General features: G+C 35.7%; 1 protein-coding gene across 1 annotated transcript; it reads left to right on the top strand.

The window, feature by feature from the left end:
* The first annotated feature begins 371 nt into the window (after positions 1 to 371).
* LOC139868777 (uncharacterized) lies at positions 372 to 24713 on the top strand. Its single transcript, XM_071857120.1, has 6 exons — positions 372 to 440; positions 22280 to 22721; positions 22829 to 23169; positions 23494 to 23652; positions 23743 to 23896; positions 23983 to 24713. The coding sequence occupies exons 1-6, from the start codon at positions 372 to 374 to the stop codon at positions 24711 to 24713; spliced, it is 1896 nt and encodes a 631-aa protein (XP_071713221.1).
* Positions 24714 to 26122: the final 1409 nt, after the last annotated feature.

Genomic DNA, 26122 nt, shown 5'->3' with positions numbered 1-26122 from the left:
AAAGCTTGAGGCTAATTCAAAGAGATGTACTTTCATTGATTATGGTTTGGATGAGATGGGCTATTGATGATGGGATAATGATGCTAGAAAAGTTGTTCGTTTACGTTATGTTACCTTTGATGAAGATTCAGTTTATGGAAAACTGGAAACGGGGAGTCCTAAACCAGATTATGTTACTTTTGACGATTTTTCTATTGATGATCTTGCAGGTTCTAGTGGGAGTTCTGGTAACAATGAATTTCTGAAAAATGGTGAGGCGTCACAAAGTGCTAATGATGAAAGTGATTACATTTAAGTGAAAAACAAGGCACTTTGATGAAATTTCGTGTATTGTAGGTGTGAAAAGAAGCTAGTGCAAAAAGATGCGAAAAATGGCGTTTGAAGACAAGTTGTGGAAAAAGTTAGAAAAAATAGAAAAGTGTCAGCATTTTAACACTGGAGTAATTTACGCCACATCAGAGTAAATTAAACCAGCTTTTTACGCCAGTACAAATATGGGCGTAATTTACACCAGCCCGGCGTAAATTACGCCAGGCAAGTTTCAAAATCAGGAAAAAGGCATTTTTGGGCGTACAATTACGCCAAAAATTTATGCTAGTACAAGTATGGGCATAATTTACGCCAGCCCGACGTAAATTACGCCAATGCAATTTTGATGATGCCGGATATTGAGAGATTTTTTCTTTGGGAACAAGTTATTCATTCCCTATATAAGGGAAACCCTTAGCTACGGATTAGGCACCTTTTTTCTCCAGTTTTAGAGCCAAAAACATCAACCCTAACATCAAAATCATCAAGGTTTCAAGGATCGAAGGCGAGTTCATCATGGTTCATCAACAATCCATCATGTTCTTCATCATCATCATCATGATGCTCGGCTAAGTTCCTTTCTTTATTCCTTCCAATGAACATTTAGTGTATTGTTTATTCATTCAAGTATGTGTGTGGTTTGTAATTTTACAATGATAAAGTTCGTTGATTAATAATTTTATAAATTGTTCAAGTGATTATTTAATGCAAGTTTGTTGATTTTGATTATTACAAGACGTATTGTTGTGATTTAACAATTGTGCTTGATCCACTTAGTGTTAATTTAGATTAGGGATGAAGACAAGTCTTTAGGTTACTTAATAGTGCCCAAGATAATTGTTTTAACGAATTTAAGAATTCATGTGTAATGACCCGGACTTTTTCGATCAATCTATACTTATAAGATTAATATTTACATAAATTAAACCTTACCAACATGACAAGCAACCCAAATTGTTAAGACTTACGTTTTTGAAAAGAGATTTACACAACGTTTGACCGTCTAGTTTGACCGATGCTATCACGAACTATATAACATATGATAATTATACGTTTGTGTATATATATGTATTTATACATATTTAACATGATCTAAGGATGTTTTAATATCTCATTTTGTATTAATAACAATAAGTTATAAGTATATTTTGAAACTACTAACTTAAGTTTTCAAAACGATAACTTTAAGTAACGTTTTTTGATATAAATACTTATAACCTATAATGTTTATACATATATCGTATATGTAATGTATTTAATCACTTTTTAAGGACTTAAATACATAAAACAATATAAGTATATTCACAAAAGATAACTATATTTGAATCCTCGTTCCGTTTTCACAAGATTTCTATACGTATATTTAGAGTATATGTACTCGTATCATACCTAGCTTCTATACGTATTTACTATTGGTATATACACATCAAATCACCACCAACCAGCCCTTGTTCATGCCTTATGTATAAGGTAACTCTCTTGTTCATGCCTTAAGTATAAGGTAATTACTTTTGTATGATAGTATGACTAATTACACAAAATTACAACATAAATTTTGTCCATGATCTTCATCATTCACGCCACCATCACCACCATATATACTCCATCCATTTTCAATTTTGCTACATCATTTTGCAAGTTAGGAACACACTTTCAAGAGCCTTAAAACCCTTAACCATCTCAGCCCACAACCATGAAGATCTAGCTTCAAAAACATCACTTAATCACCATAAGAAAACCCTTACAAAAACACTTCAAGAATCCTTCCAAGAACACAAGTTTACTTCCAATCTTTCATCCAACTCCACCACTCTTTTGATTCTAGGTTTTTACTTCTCTTTTACAGCAACCTTGTCCAAGTAACATGAGGTAGTAACTTTGTTCATAACCTTATTCGATTCATATATGTATAGTTATCTTATTTTATGGTATAAAATTTTAACAACAAGAACATAGTTTGAATGTTTTCAAACTTGTTTGCAAACTAAATAGATCCTTCTAACTTAACTTTTAAAATACTTCAAGACCTATAATATATCATAAGGATATGCTAACTTAACAAGGTAAAACTTGGTTTTTCAAAGAACACCTTAAAAACTGAATTTACGTCGTCGGAGTACAACCGGGGGCTGTTTTGGGTTGGATAATTAAAAACCATCTTGAACTTTGAATTGGAGGCTTATTTTCTGGAAAATTGATATTTACTATGAATATGTTAACACATAAAAATTTCATGATTTAACTCAAAGTATAAGTATTTTTAGAAAAATAATCATTTAAGGTTGTTTACATGATGGAAAATGATCAACTTCATAAGTTTCACCAAAGTTTGACCTATGACCTGTGATTTCGAATACAAACTAAGGTATTTACAGTTCATATTCTTAAAGAAGGACTCGATCCAAGGAAGTGGCAAGTTGAACCAACGAAAACGGAGTTGTAACGAAGAAACTATGACTAAAACAAGATCGGATATCCAAAACTAGTTTAGCCACGAAAATAATTGGAGAAAAATTAAATAAATCACATCTTTCTAAAATAACATGATATTTTATATATATGTACTCATAATTTAATTTTATATATTTCAGGATCACCCATAAACTATACGAGAAGATTAATCATAAGATCCCATGATTGTACGCAATATGTCTTCTTGACAATATAGGTACCATGGGTCAAGATTAATCCCGACCAATACAAATACGATGGGGGTTTTATTTATTTCGATGGGGGTTTTATTTATTTCGATGGGGGTTTTATTTATTTATTGAACACCTAAATATGAACCATTAAAATTGAATTGCTAACTACGGACTAAGAAGACATTAAAAGTATTATAAGTATATATACGTGACGATTGTTTAAAATGAAAATATATTGATATATTATATATGGATAGGTTCGTGATATCAACCGGAGACCAAGTCAAAATATATATATCTTCAAGGCAAAAGTGAGTATTTAGTCCCACTTTTAAACTCTAAATATTTCGGGATGAGAATACATGTATTTTATGTTTTACGATATGGACACAAGTAACTGAAAAATATATTCTACGTTGAGTTGTACCACTGGCATACTTCCCTGTAGCTTGGTAACTACTATTTACAGCGGTATTGTAAACGCGAATCCTGTTGATAGATCTATCGGGCCTGACAACCCCAACCGGACTGGACGACCAGTATTCAACGGTTGCACAGTACTTCGTTTCGTGACTACACTTGGTACAGTGTAGTAAGATTTCATAATAAAGGGAATATGCGACGTGATTAAAATGTTAAGTATGGTTACCAAGTGCTCAACCACTTAGAATATTTTTATTAAAATGTTTATATATGAAATCTTGTGGTCTATATATATATATTGCTGCCGGCATTAAACCTATATCTCACCAACTTTATGTTGACGTTTTAAGCATGTTTATTCTCAGGTGATAACTAAAAGCTTCCACTGCAACATGTTGAATTTAAGCAAGATCTTGAGTATGCATATTTGTGTCAAAAATAAAACTGCATATCGAAGGATTTGTAATGTAAAATATGTTGGAGGTCGTATTGTTATTATCACATGTAAAGTTTGTAAGTCTAAGATTATCGCTAAACGATAATCCTTATTAAGTTGTTTAAACCTTGTATTTGTAATAAAAGCTATGGTTTGTATTGTAAAAACAAATGCAGTTTTTGAAAAATGTTGCATATAGAGGTCAATACCTCGCGATGAAATCATATGTTATTGTATTCGTCCTTATGGTTAAGGTCGGGTTATGACATGTGGTATCAGAGCGGTGGTCTTAGCGAACCAGGTTTGCATTAGTGTGTCTAACTGATAAGTCGTTAGGATACATTAGTAAGTCTGGACTTTGACCGGGTCTGATTTAAAAACCATTGCTTATCATTGTTGGTTAAAATTTATATGTAAATATTATGTAGTACTAATGGGTTAGTTGTTGTGTGATAGATGTCGGGCTCAAAACTTTTTATCACATTCAGCGACTCCGAACCAGAATCTTCAGATGGTGTTCCAGTCATTAACCTATCCGATGATTAAAATAATATCTTTGGGGAAGACTCACAAATTCCGGATGAACCGACTATAGAGAACCCGGAAAGTGAACCCGAGGAGGAAAGTGAACCCGAGGAGGAAAGTGAACCCGAGAAAGAAATACAGGAAATTACAAAAGACAAGTTCGAACTAGGAAAGAAACGAAAGGCTAATGAATTAGAAAATTCAAATCCCGAGTTTAGTGAGGATGATGTGGCACCAACTCCACTAGACACTACCACCCCTATTCCCGCTATTCCTATTCGTTCTATCCCGGCATCCAGTTCTTCAGCCCCACAGCCAAAATATAGGGAGACACTGCCAAAATATAGGCAGACAGCCAGGATAAGCGTTAAGCGATTCTTTGAACCTAAACGTCCTAGAAAATAGACCAAACGATGCGCTGCCGTATTAAACCATGGGATCATATAATGTTTTGTATAATATTATTAGTGTGGTTTGCTTAATGTTCGATGTAAGATAAGCATATGTAAAATAGTGAAGTATGAAATGCAATAATTTTCCATGGTTAAGTATTATTTAGATGGTAGTAATTGGTTCTGTACTAAGCTATTAAGTATGGACATTAACGGGTAGGTACTACCCTAGATATAATTATAAAACGCTAATAAGAAGAAAAGGCTTTTATAATAATACCTGGTTCATATTATTAATAAGCTATAATGTACTGTAAATATACACTACATCTATAATATTCCATGTGAATAATTATTTTCTTTTCATTCTTATAGAAGAATATGGCGCGATTGAATCGAATGACGGAACAAGAAGTCGAGGAATTCATCAACCAGCGAGTGAACGACAGAATGTTATGGGTCGAGGCTGCAAGAGCTGCTGCAGTTAACCCAAATCCTCGTGTAGGATGCACCTACAAAACTTTTCAAGCTTGCAAGCCCTCATCATTCAGTGGAACAGAAGGACCGATCGGTTTAACCTGGTGGATAGAAAAGATGGAGACTGTATTTAAAATCAGTGGTTGTGTTGAAAAGGACATGACCAAGTATGCATCGTGCACTTTACAAGATAGTGCACTCACGTGGTGGAAAAATTATGTGAAGGCTGTAGGAGGAGATGTAGCTTATGATACTCCATGGGAAGAATTCAAAATAATGTTAATCAACGAGTATTGTCCAAGGAACGAGGTTAGGAAGTTGGAAGATGAATTACGAAGCCTGAAGGTTGTTGGTACTGAAATCACCAACTACAATCAGCGATTCATGGAATTAGTTTTGCTATGTCCTGAATTGGTTCCAACCGAAGAACGGAAGATTGAAATGTACAAAGATGGTTTGCCCAAAAAGGTCAAGGCAAATGTTACAACATCGAAAACTAAGACAATTCATGAAGCTATAACCATGGCAAACGAGCTAATGGATCAGGTCATCATGGATAAGAAAGTATCCAATACTGATGTGAAGGTATCAGGTAACAAAAGAAAGTGGAATGGAAATTATGATCGAGGTAACCAACAACAATCTTTTAAGAAACAAGAAATCACGCAAGGTGCGGGTAGTGGTTTAAGCTTTGGTTACAAAGGACAAAATCCTTTATGTAACCGATGCCACAAACATCACTCTGGCTACTGTAATGTGGTATGCAACAAATGTAATCGAAAGGGTCATCTTGCTGAAGATTGTAGGGCTCTCGTTACAAATACAAATGGTACCAAGACTCCTGCCACCAATGCAAATAGAACTGCTTTGGCTACCATTACTTGTTATGGGTGTGGAAAACAAGGTCACTATAAGATCCAGTGCCCGAATCCTGAGAAGAATATCGGACCTGCACGTGGGAGAGCATTTATTATTAATGCTAGAGAGGCATGTGAAGACCCGGAGCTTGTTACGGGTACGTTTACCATTAATAACTTATCAGCATCTATTATATTTGATACTGGTGCCGATAGAAGTTACGTGTGTAGAAATTTTTACACTAAATTGAATTGTTCATCATTACCTCTAGATGCTAAGTACATGATTGAGTTAGCTAATGGTAAACTAATTAAAGCCGATAAAATTTGTCGTGATTGTAAAATAAATTTAGCCGGAGAAACGTTTAAAATTGACTTGATACCCGTAGAATTAGGAAGTTTTGATGTAATAGTCGGCATGGACTGGATGTCCAAAGTAGGAGCTGAAGTTGTGTGTGCCAAGAAGGCAATTCGCATTCCTTGTAAGGATAAAATGCCGGTGATGATTTATGGAGAGAAGGGTAACTCAAAGCTAAAACTCATTAGCTGTTTGAAAGCCAAGAAGTGTTTAGAAAAGGGATGTTATGCTATTCTAGCACATGTTAATAAAGTCGAAAAGAAAGAAAAAGAGAAGTGCATCAACGACGTGCCTGTGGCAAGAGATTTTCCTGAAGTTTTTCCGGAAGAGTTGCCGGGATTACCTCCATTTAGATCTGTAGAATTTCAAATAGATTTAGTACCAGGAGCTGCACCAGTTGCCCGTGCTCCATATAGACTTGCACCGTCCGAGTTAAAAGAACTTCAGAGTCAGTTAAAAGAATTACTGGATCGTGGATTCATACGACCAAGTACTTCACCGTGGGGAGCTCCGATTCTATTTGTTAAAAAGAAAGATGGATCTTTTAGGATGTGTATAGATTATCGTGAATTAAATAAGTTAACTATCAAAAATCGGTATCCACTACCGAGAATTGACGACTTATTTGATCAACTCCAAGGATCATGTGTGTACTCGAAAATTGACCTAAGATCGGGCTATCATCAATTACGCGTCAAAGAAGAAGATATACCGAAAACTGCTTTTCGGACACGTTACGGTCATTACGAATTTTTGGTCATGCCGTTTGGATTGACGAATGCGCCAGCTGTATTCATGGACCTCATGAATCGAGTTTGTAGTCCATATTTAGATAAGTTTGTTATTGTTTTCATTGATGACATTCTTATCTATTCCAAGAGTGAGCAAGAGCATGAGCAGCATTTAAGGTTAATATTAGAGTTGTTGAGAAAAGAACAGCTATACGCTAAATTTTCTAAGTGTGCTTTCTGGTTGAAAGAAGTGCAATTTCTTGGTCACGTTGTTAGTAGCAAAGGAATTCAGGTTGATCCAGCTAAAATTGAAGCCATTGAAAAATGGGAGACCCCTAAAACACCAATGCAGATACGCCAATTTTTGGGTTTAGCCGGTTATTATAGAAGGTTTATTCAAGATTTTTCCCGAATAGCTAAGCCGTTGACAGCATTAACGCAAAAAGGGAAGAAATACGAATGGACCTCGGAGCAGGAGAACGCATTTCAATTACTGAAGAAGAAGTTAACTACGGCGCCTATTTTATCGTTACCTGAAGGGAACGATGATTTTGAAATATATTGTGACGCTTCGCGACAAGGTTTTGGTTGTGTTCTTATGCAACAAAAGAAAGTTATTGCATACGCATCCCGACAATTGAAGATTCACGAGCGGAATTATACGACGCATGATCTAGAACTGGGAGCAGTCGTGTTTGCGTTGAAGATATGGAGACATGTCATAACCCGTCCTTAACCATAAGAACGCGTTAGATAACGTATGATTTCATTGCGAGGTATTGACCTCTATATGAGACATTTTTAAAAGAAAAACTGCATATATTATACATTACAAACCACAACCATTATTTTTGTTACAAGCTTAAGACAATAAAAAGAAGATTAACGTTTAGCGATAATCTTCGACTTACAAACTTTACAAATGATGACAACAACACGGTTTCTAGCATATTTTACAATACAACATCTCGGATATGCAGTTTTATTTTTGACACAAACATGCGTACGCAAGATCCTGGTTAGATCCAACATGATGCAGCGGAAGCTTTAGAAATCACCTGAGAATAGACATGTTTTAAAAGGTCAACATAAAGTTGGTGAGATATAGGTTTAATGCCGGCAGCAATATATATATAGACCACAAGATTTCGTATATAAACAGTTTAATAAAAGTATTCTAAGTGGTTGAGCACTTGGTAACCATACTTAACATTTTCACGTCGCATATTCCCTTTAATATGAAATCTTACTACACCGTACCAAGTGTAGTCACAAAACGAAGTACTGTGCAACCGTTGAATACTGGTCGCCCAGTCCGGTTGGGGTTGTCAGGCCCGATAGATCTATCAACAGGATTCGCGTTTACAATACTGCTGTAAATATTAGTTACCAAGCTACAGGGAAGTATGCCAGTGGTACAACTCAACGTAGAATATATTTTTCAGTTACTTGTGTCCATAATGTAAGACATAAAATACATGTATTCTCATCCCGAAATATTTAGAGTTTAATAGTGGGACTATATACTCACTCTTGTCTTGATGATATATATAATTTGACTCGGTCTTCCGGTTGATATCACGAACCTCAAGTTCCTTGGATAAGTTTGCTGTAAAAGAGGAGTAAGAAGCTAGAATCAAAAGGGTGATAGAAGTGGATGAAAGATTGGAAGTAAGTTGGTGTTCTTGGAAGGTTTTCTTGAAGTGTTGTTGTAAGAGTTTTCTTATGGTGTTTTAGTATGGTTTTTATGGCTAGATCTTCTTGGTTATTTGCTGGATTGTTATGGAGTTTAGAGAGTAAGAAAGAGTGTGTGTTTTTGATAAGAAAATGGTAGTAAAAATGGATCAAAATGAGCATGTATATATACACCAAAAAAACGTGTATCATGGTGTATATGGACAAAATTTTCAAGTTATAATTTTATGTATCTAGTCCTAATTGCTTCCAAATTCAATTACCTAGCCCTCATGGCATGAACAATGGCTGGTTAGGTGGTGATTTTGATGTGTATTACTATTAGTAAATACGTATAGGAGCTGGGTATGATACGGTACATATACCGTAGATATACGTATAGAAATTTTGTGAAAAATGGAATGAGGATTCAAATATAGCTATCTTTTGTGAATACACTTATATGGTTTTATGTATTTAAGTCTTTAAAAGTGATTAAATACATTACTTATACAATATATGTATAACATTATAAGTCTTAAGTATTTATGTCAAATAACGTTACGTATAGTTATCGTTTTGAAAACTTAAGTTAGTAGTTTCAAAATATACTTGTAACTTATTGTTATTAATACAAAATGAGATATTAAAACATTCTTTAATCATGTTAAATATGTATATATACATATATATACACAAACGTATAATTATCATATATTGTATAGTTCGTGATATCATCGGTCAAACTAGACGGTCAAACGTTGTGTAAAACTCTTTTCGGAAACATAAGTCTCAACAATTTGGATTGCTTATCAAGTTGGTAATGTTTAATTTATGTAAATATCAATCTTATAAGTATAGAACGATCGAAAAAGTGCGGGTCGTTACATTACCTCCCCGTTAAATAAATTTCGTCCCGAAATTTTAAAATTGTACCTATTTTGCGTTATCGAGAAACAAGTGTGGATACTTTTGTTTCATTTGATCCTCTCGTTCCCACGTAAACTCGGGACCTCTTCTAGCATTCCAACGAACCTTAACAATCGGTATATTGCTCTGTTTGAGCTGTTTAACTTCACGGTCCATGATTTCGATTGGTTCTTCGACGAATTGTAGTTTCTCGTCGACATGGATTTCTTCAAGAGGAATGGTGAGGTCTTCCTTTGCAAGACACTTCTTCAGGTTTGAGACGTGAAAGGTATTATGTACTCCAGCGAGTTGTTGCGGTAACTCGAGCCGATAAGCTACCGGTCCAATGCGTTCGATGATCTTAAACGGGCCTACGTACCTTGGGTTCAGTTTACCCCTTTTTCCAAAACGTATCACACCTTTCCAAGGTGACACCTTTAGCATAACCATGTCCCCGACCTGAAACTCTAATGGTTTCCTTCGGACATCGGCGTAGCTCTTTTGGCGACTGCGGGCTGTTTTTAATCTCTCCTTGATTTGCACTATCTTCTCAGTCGTTTCATGTATGATCTCGGGACCAGTTAATTGTCGATCTCCTACTTCATTCCAACAGATAGGAGATCTACACTTCCTTCCATACAATGCTTCGAATGGCGCAGCTCCAATGCTCGCATGATAACTATTATTATACGAGAATTCTGCTAACGGTAGATATTTATCCCATCCGTTTCCAAAATCGATCACACATGCCCTGAGCATGTCTTCAAGAGTCTGAATTGTTCTTTCACTCTGCCCGTCGGTCTGCGGATGATATGCGGTACTCATATCCAAACGAGTTCCTAGTGCCTCCTGTAGTGATTGCCAAAACTTTGAGGTAAATCTACTATCACGATCGGATATAATGGAAATAGGTATTCCATGCCTTGAAACAACTTCCTTTATATACAATCGTAATAGTTTCTCCATTCTATCTGTTTCCTTTATAGGCAAGAAATGTGCAGACTTGGTGAGACGATCAACAATCACCCAAATGGTGTCGTATCCCCAGGCAGTCTTTGGTAACTTCGTGATGAAATCCATGGTAATACCATCCCATTTCCATTCTGGGATTTCTGGTTGTTGAAGTAACCCTGACGGCTTTTGATGTTCTGCTTTGACTTTGGAACAAGTCAAACATTCCCCAACATATGTTGCAACGTCGGTCTTTAAGTTAGGCCACCAATAACGTGTCTTAAGATCTTGATACATCTTTCCAACTCCAGGATGTATCGAGTATCTTGTCTTATGTGCCTCGTTCAATATCAACTTCCTTAATCCACCCAACTTCGGTACCCAAATACGATTTGCAAAATATCTAATTCCGTCTTCCCGTATAACGAGTTGCTTCTCATACTTCTTCATTATTTCATTCTTTATGTTTTCTTTATTGAGTGCTTCTTGTTGAACTTCTTTGATTTGTGAGTTGAGATTCATGCGAATTTTTATATTCATTGCTCGAACTCGAATTGGTTCTCGTTCCTTTCTGCTTAAAGCATCGGCCACCACGTTCGCCTTTCCGGGATGATAACGAATTTCACAATCATAGTCGTTTATTAACTCGACCCACCTACGTTGCCTCATGTTCAATTGTTTCTGATCAAAAATATGTTGAAGGCTTTTATGATCAGTAAACACAGTGAATTTAACCCCATACAAGTAGTGTCTCCACATCTTCAATGCAAACACGACTGCTCCCAATTCTAGATCATGCGTCGTATAATTTCGCTCGTGAATCTTCAATTGTCGGGATGCAAATGCAATAACTTTCTTCCGTTGCATAAGAACACAACCAAAACCTTGTCGCGAAGCGTCACAATATATTTCAAAATCATCGTTCCCTTCTGGTAACGATAATATAGGCGCCGTAGTTAACTTCTTCTTCAGTATTTGAAATGCGTTCTCCTGCTCCGAGGTCCATTCATATTTCTTCCCTTTTTGCGTTAACGCTGTCAACGGCTTAGCTATTCGGGAAAAATCTTGAATAAACCTTCTATAATAACCGGCTAAACCCAAAAATTGGCGTATCTGTGTTGGTGTCTTAGGAGTCTCCCATTTTTCAATAGCTTCAGTTTTTGCTGGATCAACCTGAATTCCTTCGCTATTAACAACATGGCCAAGAAATTGCACTTCTTTCAACCAAAAAGCACACTTAGAAAATTTAGCATATAGCTGTTCTTTTCTTAACAACTCCAATATCAACCTTAAATGCTCTTCATGCTCTTGCTCACTCTTGGAATAGATAAGAATATCATCAATGAAAACGATAACAAACTTATCTAAATACAGACTACAAACTCGATTCATGAGGTCCATGAATACAGCTGGCGCATTTGTCAATCCAAACGGCATGACCAAAAATTCGTAATGACCATAACGTGTCCGAAAAGCAGTTTTCGGAATGTCCTCTTCTTTGACGCGTAGTTGATGATAGCCCGATCTTAAGTCGATTTTCGAATACACACATGATCCTTGCAATTGATCAAATAAGTCATCAATTCTCGGTAGTGGATACCGATTCTTGATAGTTAACTTATTTAATTCACGATAATCTATACACATCCTGAAAGATCCATCTTTCTTCTTAACAAACAAAATTGGAGCTCCCCACGGTGAAGTACTCGGTCGTATGAATCCACGGTCCAGTAATTCTTTTAACTGACTTTGAAGTTCTTTTAACTCGGACGGTGCAAGTCTATATGGAGCACGAGCCACTGGTGCAGCTCCTGGTACTAAATCTATTTGAAATTCTACCGATCTAAATGGAGGTAATCCCGGCAATTCTTCCGGAAAAACTTCAGGAAAATCTCTTGCCACAGGCACGTCGTTGATGCACTTTTCTTTCTTTTCGACTTTATTAACATGTGCTAAAATAGCGTAACATCCCTTTTCTAAACACTTCTTGGCTTTCAAACAGCTAATGAGTTTTAGCTTTGAATTACCCTTCTCTCCATAAATCATCACCGGTATTTTATCCTTACCAGGAATACGAATTGCCTTCTTAGCACAAACAACTTCCGCTCCTATTTTGGACATCCAGTCCATGCCGACTATTACATCAAAACCTCCTAATTCTACGGGTATTAAGTCGATTTTAAACGTTTCTCCGGCTAGATTTATTTCACAACCACGACAAATTTTATCGGCTTTAATTAGTTTACCATTAGCTAACTCAATCAAGTACTTAGCATCTAGAGGTAATGATGAACAATTCAATTTAGTGTAAAAATTTTTACACACATAACTTCTATCGGCGCCAGTATCAAATAAAATAGATGCTGATAAGTTATTAATGGTAAACGTACCCGTAACAAGCTCCGGGTCTTCTCGTGCCTCTCTAGCATTAATAACAAACGCTCTTCCACGTGCAGGTCCGCCATTCTGATTCGGGCACTGGCTCTTATAATGACCTTGTTTTCCACACCCAAAACAAGTAATGTTAGCCAAAGCAGTTCTATTTGCGTTGGTGGCAGGAGTCTTGTTACCATTTGCATTTGTAACGAGAGCCTTACAATCTTCAGCAAGATGTCCCTGTCGATTACATTTGGTGCACAACACACTACAGTAACCAAAGTGATGTTTGTGACAACGGTTGCATAAAGGACTTTGTCCTTTGTAACCAAAGCCTGAACCGCTACCCGCACCTTTCGGGGTTTCTGGTTTCTTAAAAGATTGCTGTTGGTAACCTCGATCATAATTTCCGTTCCACTTCCTTTTGTTACTCGATACCTTCACCTCAGTAGTGAATGCTTTCTTATCCAGAATGACCTGATCCATTAACTCGTTCGCCATGGTTATAGCTTCATGAATTGTCTTAGGTTTCGACGCCGTAACGTTTGCCTTGACCTTTTTGGGCAAACCACCTTTGTACATTTCAATCTTCCGTGCTTCGGTTGGAACCAATTCAGGACATAGTAAAACCAATTCCATGAATCGCTGATTGTAGTTGGTGATTTCAGTACCAACCACCTTCAAACTTCGTAACTCATCTTCTAACTTAATAACCTCATTCCTTGGACAATACTCGGTGATTATCATTGCTTTGAATTCTTCCCATGGAGTATCATAAGCTACATCTCCTCCTACCGCCTTCACATAATTCTTCCACCATGTGAGTGCACTATCTTGTAAAGTGCACGATGCAAACTTGGTCATGTCTTTTTCATCACAACCACTGATTTTAAACACCGTCTCCATCTTTTCTATCCATCGGGTTAAACCGATTGGTCCTTCCGTTCCACTGAATGATGAGGGCTTGCAAGCTTGAAACGTCTTGTAGGAGCATCCTACACGAGGATTTGGGTTAACTGCAGCAGCTCTTGCAGCCTTAACCCATAACATTCTGTCGTTCACTCGCTGGTTGATGAGTTCCTCGAGTTCTTGTTCCGTCATTCGATTCAATCGCGCCATTTCCTAATGAAAGAAAATAATTATTCACATGGAATATTATAGATGTAGTGTGTATTTATAGTACATTTATAGCTTGTTAATAATATGAACCAGGTATTATTATAAAAGCCTTTTCTTCTTATTAGCGTTTTATAATTATATCTAGGGTAGTACCTACCCGTTAATGTTCATACTTAATAGCTTAGTACAGAACCAATTACTACAATCTAAATAATACTTAACCATGGAAAATTATTGCATTTCATACTTCGCTATTTTACATATGCTTATCTTACATCGAACATTAAACAAACCACACTAATAATATTATACAAAACATTATTTGATTCCATGGTTTAATTCGGCAGCGCATCGTTTGATCTATTTCCCAAAACATTTATGTCCAGGGAATCCCCCAACGCGAATCCTAGCTGTCTCCCTACGTTTTGGCTGAGGAGCCGAAGAACTAGATGCCGGGATGGCACTAATAGGAATAGCGTGGATAGGGGTGGTAGTGTTTAGTGGAATTGGTGCCACTTCATTCTCATTAAACTCGGGATTTGGATTTTCTAATTCACTAGCTTTTCGTTTCTTTCCTTGATCGTATTTTTCTTTCGTAATTTCCTCGGGTTCACTTTCCTCTTCGGGTTCACTTTCCTCCTCGGGTTCACTTTCCGATATTTCTATAGTTGGTTCATCCGGAAATTGTGAGTCTTCCCCAAAAATACCACTTTCGTCATCGGATATGTTAATGACTGAAACACAATCTGAAGGTTCTGATTCGGAGTCGCTGAATGTGATAATAAGTTTCGAGCCCGACATCTATCACATAACAACTAACCCATTAGTACTTACATAATATTTACATATAAATTTTTAACCAACAGTGATAAGCAATGGTTTTTAAAATCAGACCCGGTCAAAGTCCAGACTTTACTAATGTATCCTAACGACTTCTTGGTTAGACACACTAATGCAAACCTGGTTCGCTAAGACCAACGCTCTGATACCACATGTCATAACCCGTCCTTAACCATAAGAACGCGTTAGATAACGTATGATTTCATTGCGAGGTATTGACCTCTATATGAGACATTTTTAAAAGAAAAACTGCATATATTATACATTACAAACCACAACCATTATTTTTGTTACAAGCTTAAGACAATAAAAAGAAGATTAACGTTTAGCGATAATCTTCGACTTACAAACTTTACAAATGATGACAACAACACGGTTTCTAGCATATTTTACAATACAACATCTCGGATATGCAGTTTTATTTTTGACACAAACATGCGTACGCAAGATCCTGGTTAGATCCAACATGATGCAGCGGAAGCTTTAGAAATCACCTGAGAATAGACATGTTTTAAAAGGTCAACATAAAGTTGGTGAGATATAGGTTTAATGCCGGCAGCAATATATATATAGACCACAAGATTTCGTATATAAACAGTTTAATAAAAGTATTCTAAGTGGTTGAGCACTTGGTAACCATACTTAACATTTTCACGTCGCATATTCCCTTTAATATGAAATCTTACTACACCGTACCAAGTGTAGTCACAAAACGAAGTACTGTGCAACCGTTGAATACTGGTCGCCCAGTCCGGTTGGGGTTGTCAGGCCCGATAGATCTATCAACAGGATTCGCGTTTACAATACTGCTGTAAATATTAGTTACCAAGCTACAGGGAAGTATGCCAGTGGTACAACTCAACGTAGAATATATTTTTCAGTTACTTGTGTCCATAATGTAAGACATAAAATACATGTATTCTCATCCCGAAATATTTAGAGTTTAATAGTGGGACTATATACTCACTCTTGTCTTGATGATATATATAATTTGACTCGGTCTTCCGGTTGATATCACGAACCTCAAGTTCCTTGGATAAGTTTGCTGTAAAAGAGGAGTAAGAAGCTAGAATCAAAAGGGTGATAGAAGTGGATGAAAGATTGGAAGTAAGTTGGTGTTCTTGGAAGGTTTTCTTGAAGTGTTGTTGTAAGAGTTTTCTTATGGTGTTTTAGTATGGTTTTTATGGCTAGATCTTCTTGGTTATTTGCTGGATTGTTATGGAGTTTAGAGAGTAAGAAAGAGTGTGTGTTTTTGATAAGAAAATGGTAGTAAAAATGGATCAAAATGAGCATGTATATATACACCAAAAAAACGTGTATCATGGTGTATATGGACAAAATTTTCAAGTTATAATTTTATGTATCTAGTCCTAATTGCTTCCAAATTCAATTACCTAGCCCTCATGGCATGAACAATGGCTGGTTAGGTGGTGATTTTGATGTGTATTACTATTAGTAAATACGTATAGGAGCTGGGTATGATACGGTACATATACCGTAGATATACGTATAGAAATTTTGTGAAAAATGGAATGAGGATTCAAATATAGCTATCTTTTGTGAATACACTTATATGGTTTTATGTATTTAAGTCTTTAAAAGTGATTAAATACATTACTTATACAATATATGTATAACATTATAAGTCTTAAGTATTTATGTCAAATAACGTTACGTATAGTTATCGTTTTGAAAACTTAAGTTAGTAGTTTCAAAATATACTTGTAACTTATTGTTATTAATACAAAATGAGATATTAAAACATTCTTTAATCATGTTAAATATGTATATATACATATATATACACAAACGTATAATTATCATATATTGTATAGTTCGTGATATCATCGGTCAAACTAGACGGTCAAACGTTGTGTAAAACTCTTTTCGGAAACATAAGTCTCAACAATTTGGATTGCTTATCAAGTTGGTAATGTTTAATTTATGTAAATATCAATCTTATAAGTATAGAACGATCGAAAAAGTGCGGGTCGTTACAAGACACTACTTATATGGGGTTAGATGCACTGTGTTTACTGATCATAAAAGTCTTCAACATATTTTCGATCAAAAACAGCTGAACATGAGGCAACGTAGGTGGGTCGAGCTGATAAACGACTACGATTGTGAGATTTGCTATCATCCCGGGAAAGCGAATGTAGTGGCCGACGCTTTAAGCAGAAAGGAACGAGAACCAATTCGAGTACGAGCAATGAACATAAAAATTCGCATGAATCTCAACTCACAAATCAAAGAGGCTCAACGAGAAGCTCTTACTAAAGAAAACATAGGAAATGAAATAATGAAGAAGTATGGGAAACAACTCATTATGCGGGAAGATGGAATTCGATATTTTGCAAACCGTATTTGGGTACCAAAGTTGGGTGGATTAAGGAAGTTAATATTGAATGAGGCACATAAGACAAGATACTCGATACATCCTGGAGTTGGAAAGATGTATCAAGATCTTAAGACGCATTATTGGTGGCCTAATTTGAAGACAGACGTTGCAACATATGTTGGGGAATGTTTAACTTGTTCCAAAGTCAAAGCAGAACACCAGAAGCCGTCAGGATTACTTCAACAACCAGAAATCCCAGAATGGAAATGGGATGGTATTACCATGGATTTCATCACAAAATTACCTAAGACTGCCTGGGGTTATGACACCATTTGGGTAATAGTTGATCGTCTCACCAAATCTGCACATTTCTTTCCTATAAAGGAAACGGATAGAATGGAGAAACTATTACGATTATACATAAAGGAAATTGTTTCAAGGCATGGAATACCTATTTCCATTATATCCGATCGTGATAGTAGATTTACATCAAAGTTCTGGCAATCACTACAGGAGGCCCTAGGAACTCGTTTGGATATGAGTACCGCATATCATCCGCAAACTGACGGGCAGAGTGAAAGAACAATTCAGACTCTTGAAGACATGCTTAGGGCATGTGTGATCGATTTTGGAAACGGATGGGATAAATATCTACCATTAGCAGAATTCTCGTATAATAATAGTTATCATGCGAGCATTAAAGCTGCACCATTCGAAGCACTGTATAGAAGGAAGTGTAGATCCCCTATCTGTTGGAACGAAGTAGGAGATCGACAATTAACTGGACCCGAGATCATCCATGAAACTACTGAGAAGATAGTGCAAATCAAGGAGAAATTGAAAACAGCCCGTAGTCGCCAAAAGAGCTACGCCGATGTCCGAAGGAAACCATTAGAGTTTCAGATCGGTGACATGGTTATGTTAAAGGTGTCACCTTGGAAAGGTGTAATACGTTTTGGAAAAAGGGGTAAACTAAACCCAAGGTATGTAGGCCCGTTCAAAATTATCGAACGCATCGGACCGGTAGCTTATCGACTCGAGTTACCGCAACAACTCGCCAGAGTACATAATACATTTCACGTCTCGAACCTTAAAAAGTGCCTTGCAAAGGAAGACCTCACCATTCCTCTTGAAGAAATTCAAGTTGACGAGAAACTACAATTCATAGAAGAACCAATCGAGATCATGGACCGTGAAGTTAAACGGCTCAAGCAGAGCAACATACCGATCGTTAAAGTTCGTTGGAATGCACGAAGAGGTCCCGAGTTTACTTGGGAGTGAGAGGATCAAATGAAACAAAAATACCCGCATTTGTTTCCCGATGACGCAAAATAGGTACGATTTTAAAATTTCGGGACGAAATTTATTTAACGGGTAGGTACTGTAATGACCCGGACTTTTTCGATCGATCTATACTTATAAGATTAATATTTACATAAATTAAACCTTACCAACATGACAAGCAACCCAAATTGTTGAGACTTACGTTTTTGAAAAGAGATTTACACAACGTTTGACCGTCTAGTTTGACCGATGATATCACGAACTATATAACATATGATAATTATATGTTTGTGTATATATATGTATTTATACATATTTAACATGATCTAAGGATGTTTTAATATCTCATTTTGTATTAATAACAATAAGTTATAAGTATATTTTGAAACTACTAACTTAAGTTTTCAAAACGATAACTTTAAGTAACGTTTTTTGATATAAATACTTATAACCTATAATGTTTATACATATATCGTATATGTAATGTATTTAATCACTTTTTAAGGACTTAAATACATAAAACAATATAAGTATATTCACAAAAGATAACTATATTTGAATCCTCGTTCCGTTTTCACAAGATTTCTATACGTATATTTAGAGTATATGTACTCGTATCATACCTAGCTTCTATACGTATTTACTATTGGTATATACACATCAAATCACCACCAACCAGCCCTTGTTCATGCCTTATGTATAAGGTAACTCTCTTGTTCATGCCTTAAGTATAAGGTAATTACTTTTGTATGATAGTATGACTAATTACACAAAATTACAACATAAATTTTGTCCATGATCTTCATCATTCACGCCACCATCACCACCATATATACTCCAAACATTTTCAATTTTGCTACATCATTTTGCAAGTTAGGAACACACTTTCAAGAGCCTTAAAACCCTTAACCATCTCAGCCCACAACCATGAAGATCTAGCTTCAAAAACATCACTTAATCACCATAAGAAAACCCTTACAAAAACACTTCAAGAATCCTTCCAAGAACACAAGTTTACTTCCAATCTTTCATCCAACTCCACCACTCTTTTGATTCTAGGTTTTTACTTCTCTTTTACAGCAACCTTGTCCAAGTAACATGAGGTAGTAACTTTGTTCATAACCTTATTCGATTCATATATGTATAGTTATCTTATTTTATGGTATAAAATTTTAACAACAAGAACATAGTTTGAATGTTTTCAAACTTGTTTGCAAACTAAATAGATCCTTCTAACTTAACTTTTAAAATACTTCAAGACCTGTAATATATCATAAGGATATGCTAACTTAACAAGGTAAAACTTGGTTTTTCAAAGAACACCTTAAAAACTGAATTTACGTCGTCGGAGTACAACCGGGGGCTGTTTTGGGTTGGATAATTAAAAACCATCTTGAACTTTGAATTGGAGGCTTATTTTCTGGAAAATTGATATTTACTATGAATATGTTAACACATAAAAATTTCATGATTTAACTCAAAGTATAAGTATTTTTAGAAAAATAATCATTTAAGGTTGTTTACATGATGGAAAATGATCAACTTCATAAGTTTCACCAAAGTTTGACCTATGACCTGTGATTTCGAATACAAACTAAGGTATTTACAATTCATATTCTTAAAGAAGGACTCGATCCAAGGAAGTGGCAAGTTGAACCAACGAAAACGGAGTTGTAACGAAGAAACTATGACTAAAACAAGATCGGATATCCAAAACTAGTTTAGCCACGAAAATAATTGGAAAAAAATTAAATAAATCACATCTTTCTAAAATAACATGATATTTTATATATATGTACTCATAATTTAATTTTATATATTTCAGGATCACCCATAAACTATACGAGAAGATTAATCATAAGATCCCATGATTGTACGCAATATGTCTTCTTGACAATATAGGTACCATGGGTCAAGATTAATCCCGACCAATACAAATACGATGGGGGTTTTATTTATTTCGATGGGGGTTTTATTTATTTCGATGGGGGTTTTATTTATTTATTGAACACCTAAATATGAACCATTAAAATTGAATTGCTAACTACGGACTAAGAAGACATTAAAAGTATTATAAGTATATATACGTGACGATTGTTTAAAATGAAAATATATTGATATATTATATATGGATAGGTTCGTGATATCAACCGGAGACCAAGTCAAAATATATATATCTTCAAGGCAAAAGTGAGTATATAGTCCCACTTTTAAACTCTAAATATTTCGGGATGAGAATACATGTATTTTATGTTTTACGATATGGACACAAGTAACTGAAAAATATATTCTACGTTGAGTTGTACCACTGGCATACTTTCCTGTAGCTTGGTAACTACTATTTACAGCGGTATTGTAAACGCAAATCCTGTTGATAGATCTATCGGGCCTGACAACCCCAACCGGACTGGACGACCAGTATTCAACGGTTGTACAGTACTTCGTTTCGTGACTACACTTGGTACGGTGTAGTAAGATTTCATAATAAAGGGAATATGCGACGTGATTAAATGTTAAGTATAGTTACCAAGTGCTCAACCACTTAGAATATTTTTATTAAAATGTTTATATATGAAATCTTGTGGTCTATATATATATATATATATATATATATATATATATATATATATATATATATATATATATATATATATATATATATATATATATATATATATATATATATATATTGCTGCCGGCATTAAACCTATATCTCACCAACTTTATGTTGACGTTTTAAGCATGTTTATTCTCGGGTGATAACTAAAAGCTTCCGCTGCAACATGTTGAATTTAAGCAAGATCTTGAGTATGCATATTTGTGTCAAAAATAAAACTGCATATCGAAGGATTTGTAATGTAAAATATGTTGGAGGTCGTATTGTTATTATCACATGTAAAGTTTGTAAGTCTAAGATTATCGCTAAACGATAATCCTTATTAAGTTGTTTAAACCTTGTATTTGTAATAAAAGCTATGGTTTGTATTGTAAAAACAAATGCAGTTTTTGAAAAATGTCGCATATAGAGGTCAATACCTCGCGATGAAATCATATGTTATTGTATTCGTCCTTATGGTTAAGGTCGGGTTATGACATCATGTCTATGTGATTTAGATAATAACTTGATAAGCACACATGTTTGTTTAAATGAATGATACCTAATTGGGATTTGAAAGGGATAAAGCTTTTTACCTATTGATCACAACACATCACTTTTAATTACTAGTTTCATTCCCGTTGTTTACACTTCATAAAGTTTAAGTCATTTTCATTAAAAGTCTTTTATTAGTTTTAATTGCAAACTCAACTCTAAGAATTGCTTACTTTTGACCACAATCTCCATTGGAACGAATCCTAGTTATCCTAGCTAAGCTAGAGTATTTAGATCATTTTTGACGGGTACTTCGACGCCCATCAAATTTTGGCGCCGCTGCCATTGAGATGTGCGCTTGATTGCAAGCTCTTATTTGTAATTTTTTTTTAAATTTTGAAAATGCCATAAAATTCTAAAACCTAAAAAAATAAAAAAAATATTTTCTCAATTTTATTAGTTTTGTTCGGTTTTATGCGTTGTGTTTTCTTGTTTGTGTTTCTTTTCAAGTAGATTAAAATCCTATTTGCAATAATGGCAGAGAGACACACGAGGTGTGGATTCGTATTACCAATCGGGTGATTACGAGGATCACTCACCAATTGTTTATCCCGCTTCGAATGCGCATAGCAACAGAAGATTTGAGCTTCGCCCTCAATTGATTTCTATTTTGCCTAACTATCGAGGTATGGCAACGGAAGAACCTTATGAGCATATCACCGAGTTCAATGAGATTTGTACTACAAATCAGGTAAATGGGTTCATTGATGAAGAGGTCCGCCTTCACCTATTTCCTTATTCATTAAGAGATAAAGCAAAGCATTGGTTTTTGTCCTTACCCGCCCGGAGTATCACTACTTGGGCGGTGATGAAAAAGATATTCCTTAAGGAATTCTACCCAATAAGTAAAACTTTGGATATGCGTATGCAAATAAAATCTTTTAGGAAATTGCCAGGTGAACTTTTTCATGAAGCATACGAATGTCTGAAGGAATTACTTAGATCTTGTCCCCACCATGAAATACCAAAGTGGGAACTTGTCAAAGTTTTTATGATGGTCTTGTTTCGCAAAATAGACAATTTCTATTAGCGGCTAGTGGTGGCGTGTTTATGACGAGAAGTAGTGAGGATGAGTGGGAATTTTTTGAGAAATTAAGCAAGGATTCAAAAACCCAAGCTTCGGTTGAACTGAAAACTCACAATTCTTCCCAAGTTAACCACATGTCTAACTCGGGAGGGTCGACTAGGAATTTAGAAAAGGAATTAGATGAGATAAAATTGTTGCTTCCCATGTTTAACAACCCGAACCAGGGTGGTAGTTTTAATTCTGTGCAGGTTCAAGAAGTGTGTTCACTATGCGGGGATGCTTCACATTATGCAAATGGATGTAAGCAATGGAATCCACCAATGATGGAAGAACAAGTGAATGAGGTTCAAGGGCAAAAATATGACCCATATTCCAACACCTACAACCCAGGGTGGAGAAATCATCCAAACTTTAGATGGGACAACAACAACACATTGAATGCACCAAACCAACATCAAAACCATTTCCCGAACCAAAACAACAACCAATACAAAAGGCAAAACCAAAACCAAAACCAAAACTAAAACCAAAACCATAACTATCAAAACCAAAGCCTGTCTTAAAATAATCAACAAAGTCAATCCTCAAGCACGGATGCTAGGATGGAGTCATTCATGAAAGAGATGAAGAAGACTTTGGAAATTCAAACTAAGTCAATTGCGGCATAGAGTAATCAAATTGGTCAAGTGGCGGAGGAAAAGGCAACACGAGAATCGGATACAATTTTGAGTTATACATTGCTTAACCCGAATCATGAATCACAAGGAAGAGGACATGAAGTGAACATGGTGGACAATTTAAGAAATGGAAAGGCATATGATAACAAGGTAAAAATGCCAAGGAAATCTAAAATCAAGTATGGTTCAGGTAAGTCTCCTATTTTACATGATTTGAGAAATAATGTTACTGAAGTTCAGGTGAATTTTGGGGTTGGGTTAAATGTTGAAAAACCGGTATTTGAAAAGTTTGAGGAAACGGATATGGAGAATAATACTATTCCATTCCCCAAGGCTTTAGAGTCCCCGAACCAATTCCCTTATGGGAAAAAGGGACCAAAAACACAGATGATATGTGGGAAACGTTTAAACAAGTAAAAATCAATATTCCACTTATTGATGCAATCAAACAAATTTCTGCATATGCTAAGTTTTTAAAAGATTTGTGTGTTCAAAAAACGAAATTCAATGCATCATTGCCCAAAAAGGTCAAATTAACTGAAAAAGTGAGTGATGTTATTTCTGGCTCACTTCCACCGAAGTTTAAAAACCCGGGGACACCTTTAATTTTTGTTACGATTGGGAATGTAAATATTAAAAAGGCTTTGTTGGACTTAGGGGCTAGTATTAACATACTTCCCTCGAGTCTTGTTGAACGGTATGAGTTGCGAACTTTAAAATATACTGATATTCTCATCCAACTTGCGGACCGGTCAATAAGAACTCCAAGAGGTATGTTAGAAAATGTGATTGTGAAAGTTGAAGATTTCCATTACCCTGTTGATTTTATAGTTATGGACATTGAGACTAACTTTAGGGAGACCAAACCGGTGATCATTCTTGGTCGTCCATTTTTGACCACAATTGATGCTCTTATCAATTGTAGAATCGGGGTTATGGACATTCCTGTTGGTAATAAGAGATCACGGCTTAATATTTTTAATTCATTACATACACCAGATGTCCAGGATTGGTTTTTGTTTGATACTAACCATGAACAGGTTCAAAAGTATGCACCGGATGTGAAAGAGAAAGAGGAGGTAAGGAAATCTGGTGAAGAGGGTATGACGAGTGAATTCATGGAATCTCAAATAAGAACTAATGCAGAAATTTTGATGAGTCAACAAGAGTCGATCCAAAATCTTGAGCGCGAGTTGAAAAAATCGGAGTAAAGTTCTTGAAACCAAGTTGAGTTCGTCTATTACCACCACTTGTTCATTGTCGGTGAAAGAAATCGTGATGGCAGTATCCACATTTGTTAGGTAGATGAAAAAGTTCTTAAGATGATTGAGCATGTATCTGGTGATAACAAAATGGCGTATATGTGTGTTCGAAATGGGTTTGTTGGTGCACTTGAAAAATCTAAAGAATCTAGTAGAAAAGTAGTCAAAGTAATGGGGGAACCGTAGAAAAACTTTTTTAAAGGTTTAGAGGTCACAAGATAAAAATGAATAAGAATGTGAAGGTGAATTCTCAAGTTGAGTATGAGGTGTCTTCCAATTTAGAGGATCTTGAAGGGCCTAAGTGTGGGGGAGACAATGTAAACCTGCCACATAGTTCTTTGAGGCATGATAGTGAGTGTAAGGAATATGGGGATGACCCGGTGATTGATCGTTCTATGAGGAAATTACATAGAAGGGTCCATGATACTAGGAGTAGAGGAGACGAAAGTTTGAGTAACCGTTTTGTGTGTAACTTGTCTCCTAAAGAAAAAGATAAATTATTTGAGTTAATGCATGTCACAAAGGAAGATGATGCATGGTTGGAGTATAAGTTGAGAAAAGTTAGAGTTAATGAAGATTCTCACAAAGCGAGAGAAGGAGAAATATTCTACAGTCCTGGAATTAGCTGAAGTAGAGAATGAGTCGCGTGCACGACTTGGAAATAAAAACTGCATGAACTATGTGTAGAGTTTGTAAGTCTCCTTTATTTTATTTCTACTTTATTTCTATTTTATTTATTTATTTATATGAACTTTGTGGGTATGTTCACTGCAAGCCCTCACGAGATAAAACTCGTCCACCCGAGGGAATCGGGTGGTTTAAAGGCTTCTTGCACATGCTAAGTGCAAGCGGGATCCCTAAAAAGTGGGCTAGTTAGTGTAACATCCTAATATCGGGCCTAGGTGGAAAGGACCAAATTGCCCTTGTATGGTGTTAATTAGTTATTTTAATATTTATATGTTCATGATTATTCGACTGTTTAGTTAAGACCAGTTCGTGACAAGGGTCACAGAACATGTTCATTTATTTAATTTGGACTCCGTTAGGACCTCTTAACACATTTTGTAAGTTATCTAAAAACTAGTAAATACCCGTGTGATATGAGGTGTGTGTTATAAATGCTATATAAGGACTAGTTCTAGACATTTCCTTATTTTCCCAAAATTTAAAACCGTACCAAGTTATGTCACTTTGAAACACTAATTGAATTCAAGCTTGGAAATTGGATTGTTTATGCTTAGAGACTGATTTCTATCTTCATTTAGAGAGATTATCCAGGTTTGTCTTGTTGAATCCATGCTTTAATTTATGTTTATGTGGGTTTTTGGTTTTTGTATAAAAGTGCATTTTTGGACTTG

Source organism: Rutidosis leptorrhynchoides, chromosome 9 (genome assembly GCF_046630445.1).
Source record: "Rutidosis leptorrhynchoides isolate AG116_Rl617_1_P2 chromosome 9, CSIRO_AGI_Rlap_v1, whole genome shotgun sequence".
Taxonomy (NCBI): Eukaryota; Viridiplantae; Streptophyta; class Magnoliopsida; order Asterales; family Asteraceae; genus Rutidosis; species Rutidosis leptorrhynchoides.
Note: the sequence above shows the minus strand (reverse complement) of the source record. Positions and strands in the feature narration are given on the sequence as shown.

Excerpts from the sequence above, each read along its gene's own strand:
- LOC139868777 (XM_071857120.1), top strand. The coding sequence starts at position 372 with ATGGCGTTTGAAGACAAGTTGTGGAAAAAGTTAGAAAAAATAGAAAAG. Across the intron at positions 23,170-23,493 it reads TGGAAGAACAAGTGAATGAG|AGTAATCAAATTGGTCAAGT; the intron begins GTTCAAGGGCAA and ends ATTGCGGCATAG. Across the intron at positions 23,653-23,742 it reads GAAAGGCATATGATAACAAG|GTGAATTTTGGGGTTGGGTT; the intron begins GTAAAAATGCCA and ends ACTGAAGTTCAG.